Here is a 5,120-nt window from a genome sequence, read left to right as displayed (position 1 = left end):
CACTGGCCTTAGAAGCAGCTGAAGTCCTATGGAAACGTTTTTCTTCCTCCAGCCTGAGTCCAGCCAGAGGCAAAGGGGTTCAGCAGGTCCAGCCCTGCCCTTCCCCCCTCCCCTGCCCTTGACCCTGTTCATTCCTTGCGGGGCGTGGGGGACGTTCTCCAGTTTAATAACCACCTGTTTACCTGATTGTTTTTCTTTTAAAAGTTCAAATTCCCCATCCCCAAATATTCCATCTGTGTAGGTTAAAGATATCAAAACTATACTGCGATATATTTCCATTTCTTTTCCGCTTTAAATCAAAGGTAGGGAAAACGCCGCTGAGAACCAAGGCAATCCTCAGGCAGCTTACGCCTTTGGACCGCTCTACCAGCGGGCCCAAACCCGGCCCATCAGTGCCACAGCCCAATCCGAGTGAGTCTCTGTGACCCGCAGACACCCCACCCACTTGGAGAAACTCGGAAACTTTCTGTATGTGGAGTACCCCGCGCACCCCCGCCCACCCCGGACTCGTGTAGCCCTTCAACCCTATCTTAAATCATCAGACTCCTTTGAACCCCACGTGCCCTACAATGACAGCCCAGTGTCAGTCCCTCGGGTCGGTTTCAAGCTCTGCGCACTGCAGCGCCGTCGCCCGGGAGGGGGAGGGGGCAGGGGGCAGAGGCTGGGGGGCGGAGTCCACAACCACCCGTCCCACCGCTACCTCCCTGCCCTCAGGATTCCCGTCCCTTCCCGAGAACCCCAGAAGAGTCTGGAGAGTTCTGGGAGGGCGGCGTCCTGGACGCCCATTGGCCCCAGGGAGCCCGGAGGCGGGACGCCAGCCGAAACCGCTGGAATCTTCCCGACCGGCCGCCCCGCAGAGCCCCGTGATTGGCTGGGGACCGAAGAGGCGGGGCTGGGCAGCGCTATAAGCGCGGAGCCGCCCCGCCGGGGCCACACAGCGAAGCTGCGCAGGCACCGCGGCCGTCTCGGCGGCGTCCGCCCCAGCACCTTTCCTTTCGCAGACCCGCTGCGTCCGCAGCTGCCGAAGAGAAGAGACCGAGCTCCTCCTCGTCGCGGAGCCCGACCGCCTTTCGGAAACCTGAACGTGAGCCTGAGCGCGGGCAGGGAAGCGGGACGCCGGCATGGCTAAGAGCGCGGCCATCGGCATCGACCTGGGCACCACCTACTCCTGCGTGGGGGTGTTCCAGCACGGCAAGGTGGAGATCATTGCCAATGACCAGGGCAACCGCACCACCCCCAGCTACGTGGCCTTCACCGACACCGAGCGGCTCATCGGGGATGCGGCCAAGAACCAGGTGGCGCTGAACCCGCAGAACACCGTGTTCGACGCGAAGCGGCTCATCGGCCGCAAGTTTGGCGACCCGGTGGTGCAGTCGGACATGAAGCACTGGCCTTTCCAGGTGGTCAACGACGGGGACAAGCCCAAGGTGCAGGTGAGCTACAAGGGGGAGACCAAGGCGTTCTACCCCGAGGAGATCTCGTCCATGGTGTTGACCAAGATGAAGGAGATCGCCGAGGCCTACCTGGGCTACCCGGTGACCAACGCGGTGATCACCGTGCCGGCCTACTTCAACGACTCGCAGCGCCAGGCCACCAAGGACGCGGGGGTGATCGCGGGGCTCAACGTGCTGAGGATCATCAACGAGCCCACTGCCGCAGCCATCGCCTACGGCCTGGACAGGACCGGCAAGGGGGAGCGCAACGTGCTCATCTTTGACCTGGGCGGGGGCACCTTCGACGTGTCCATCCTGACGATCGACGACGGCATCTTCGAGGTGAAGGCCACGGCCGGGGACACGCACCTGGGCGGGGAGGACTTCGACAACAGGCTGGTGAACCACTTCGTGGAGGAGTTCAAGCGGAAGCACAAGAAGGACATCAGCCAGAACAAGCGAGCCGTGAGGCGGCTGCGCACCGCCTGCGAGAGGGCCAAGAGGACCTTGTCGTCCAGCACCCAGGCCAGCCTGGAGATCGACTCCCTGTTCGAGGGCATCGACTTCTACACGTCCATCACCAGGGCGCGGTTCGAGGAGCTGTGCTCCGACCTGTTCCGGAGCACCCTGGAGCCCGTGGAGAAGGCCCTGCGCGACGCCAAGCTGGACAAGGCCCAGATCCACGACCTGGTGCTGGTGGGGGGCTCCACCCGTATCCCCAAGGTGCAGAAGCTGCTGCAGGACTTCTTTAACGGCCGCGATCTCAACAAGAGCATCAATCCCGACGAGGCGGTGGCCTATGGGGCGGCCGTGCAGGCAGCCATCCTGATGGGAGACAAGTCCGAGAACGTGCAGGACCTGCTGCTGCTGGACGTGGCGCCCCTGTCGCTGGGGCTGGAGACGGCCGGGGGCGTGATGACCGCCCTGATCAAGCGCAACTCCACCATCCCCACCAAGCAGACGCAGATCTTCACCACCTACTCGGACAACCAGCCTGGAGTGCTGATCCAGGTGTACGAGGGTGAGAGGGCCATGACGCGCGACAACAACCTACTGGGGCGCTTCGAGCTAAGCGGCATCCCCCCGGCGCCGCGGGGCGTGCCCCAGATCGAGGTGACCTTCGACATCGACGCCAACGGCATCCTGAACGTCACGGCCACGGACAAGAGCACGGGCAAGGCCAACAAGATCACCATCACCAACGACAAGGGCCGCCTGAGCAAGGAGGAGATCGAGCGCATGGTGCAGGAGGCCGAGAAGTACAAAGCCGAGGACGAGGTGCAGCGCGACAGGGTGTCTGCCAAGAACGCCCTGGAGTCCTACGCCTTCAACATGAAGAGTGCGGTGGAGGACGAGGGTCTCAAGGGGAAGATCAGCGAGGCCGACAAGAAGAAGGTGCTGGACAAGTGCCAGGAGGTGATTTCCTGGCTGGACGCCAACACCTTGGCGGAGAAGGACGAGTTTGAGCACAAGAGGAAGGAGCTGGAGCAGGTGTGTAACCCCATCATCACCGGACTGTACCAGGGAGCGGGTGGTCCTGGGGCTGGTGGCTTTGGGGCTCAGGCTCCCAAAGGGGGCTCTGGGTCTGGCCCCACCATCGAGGAGGTGGATTAGAGCTCTTACCTTTTTTGCTCCAGTTTTCTTTCCAAGTCAGAGGTGATCTGAGGACCTTGCTATTGCACTAGGTTTCTTTCTGTCTTCAATTTTCTACTATTTCAGTTTATCCTAAAGTTTTATTGTAACTTGGTAGTATTTGTTATTTTATTTTTTGTGTGGTATACTAGTTCAGTAGAGTTCTTTACATTTAAATTAAGTTGGTACTGTAAGTTCTTTTTTTTTCTCTGTGAAATGAGTCAACACTGCCGCCCTCTGTCCAATTTTGCTATGTAAACACCAGTCGTCCTGGAATGACCTTTTTGGTTGGTTGGTGGTTTTTTCCCCCCAATTTGTATACTTGAAAAATAAAACATTAAAAATATGAGTCTTATTTTATCTGAGGCGGGATACTGGACTCTTCTTGGAATGTCTGAATTCTACACACTGGTTAGAGGGAGAGTACTTCTGAAGAGAAGTACCCTGTGAGGTACCATTGCTTTGGCCATTTATTTGGGACTTCATTGTTGGTTGTAAGTGACATCTGTGCTAGAAAACAAAATTTCAGCTGCCCATTTTTGTGGGTGTGCTTTTTTTAGGGGAAAAGTAGGGACAGGAGCTGCAAAAATGGTTTTGGGGAGAAGTGTGTTTAAAGGCAGTGCTGGGGCAGCCCCGGTGGCGCACCGGTTTAGTGCCGCCTGCGGCCCAGGGTGTGATCCTGGAGACCCGGGATCCAGTCCCGCGTCGGGCTCCTCGTGTGGAGCCTGCTTTTCCCTGTGTCTCTGCCTATCTCTCTCTCTATGTATGTATGAATGAATGAATGAATAAATAAATAAATCTTTTAAAAAAATGCAGTGGTGATGGGATGCCTGGGTGGCTCAGTGGTTGGGTGGCTGCCTTTGGCTCAGGTCGTGATCCTGGGATCCCAGAATCTGGTCCCCTGTCAGGTTCCTTGCAGAGAGCCTGCTTCTCCCTCTGCCTATGTCTGCCTCTCTCTGTGTGCCTCTCATGAATGGATAAAAAAATAAATTAAAAAATAAAGGCAGTGGTGAGAGAGGTTCATCATTCCTTATTCTCTTGCTCTCAACGTGTGCAGAGACCTGAATTTGTCCCTTCTAAGCTATGAGTCTTCTAGTCTTTTATTTAGGTTAGGAATGATATTGGGGGTGTGCAAAACAGCGAAAATGAGTTGCAAATGCACAGTGTAGCTCTGTAAATCCCAGCTGGGTGGCCAAGTGTAAATTAGCCTTAGATTTGGTCGTCTCATTTTAAAATAATTCGAAAAAAAAAAAGTGGGACCTCTAGGTGGCTCAGCGGTTGAGCATCTGCCTTTGGCTCAGGTGTGATCCTTGGGCCCTCCTCGGGCTTCCCACAGGGAGCCTGTTTCTCCCTCTACCTGTGTCTCTGCCTCTCCCTCCATGTCTCCCATGAATAAATAATAAAATAAAATAAATAAAATAAAAGCAATTTATCTGAATGACCTCACTTTTAAAGATCTAGATCATTTTGAGCAGAAACATGGCATAAGCAAGCAACATGTTCTGCCACGGTCACCCTAGCTGCTGTTATCAAAGGAAGGACACGGAGGGGAGAGAGTCCCAGAGTTTGGGGATCAAGGCAATGAAGTGGGTTCTTTGCTTCGCTCCAGTAAAATTCAGTAATTCTCATGTCCCCACCTTCTAATTCAGTAAAGTTTTTCAATGCATTAGTTTATGGAAGTGGTCACTTCCACTATGTCCAGGGTAAAATTAGCAACAAATACTGTGTTTTTTTGTTTTTTCCCACACTGCCTGAACACTGTTGACATTGAGTTCCTAGGAGTCTTGTTCTAAGTGACGGTTTAACCCTATTTTTAATAAGATCAGTAACCTCTTTTTCCTTTTAGGGACAATCTCAAAACCATAGGAATTTGAAGTAACATCCAATTTAATTATGAAGGAGAAGGAGCTGAAAGTAGAGCATAGAGCTGGGAAGATCAAGGAAATGGGCTTTCCTCCCATACAAGTCCTTCCCTAGGGGGTTCTTCTGCTGTAGCAGTTAAATGTCCTTAACATTTTCTTTAGCTTGATAGAATCCTAACCTCCTGCTTCCCCC

At 54.6% G+C, this 5,120-nt stretch overlaps 1 protein-coding gene across 1 annotated transcript; it reads left to right on the top strand.

Moving 5' to 3' along the window:
- The first annotated feature begins 638 nt into the window (after nt 1-638).
- On the top strand, nt 639-3,411 carry LOC140637288 (heat shock 70 kDa protein 1). Its single transcript, XM_072833655.1, has one exon. The coding sequence runs from the start codon at nt 1,122-1,124 to the stop codon at nt 3,045-3,047; it is 1,926 nt and encodes a 641-aa protein (XP_072689756.1). The 5' UTR covers nt 639-1,121; the 3' UTR covers nt 3,048-3,411.
- Nucleotides 3,412-5,120: the final 1,709 nt, after the last annotated feature.

The sequence above is a fragment of the Canis lupus genome, chromosome 7 (assembly GCF_048164855.1).
Source record: "Canis lupus baileyi chromosome 7, mCanLup2.hap1, whole genome shotgun sequence".
NCBI classification, from domain to species: Eukaryota; Metazoa; Chordata; class Mammalia; order Carnivora; family Canidae; genus Canis; species Canis lupus.
The sequence above is the reverse complement of the archived record's forward strand: the minus strand, read 5'-3'. Positions and strand labels throughout refer to the sequence as shown.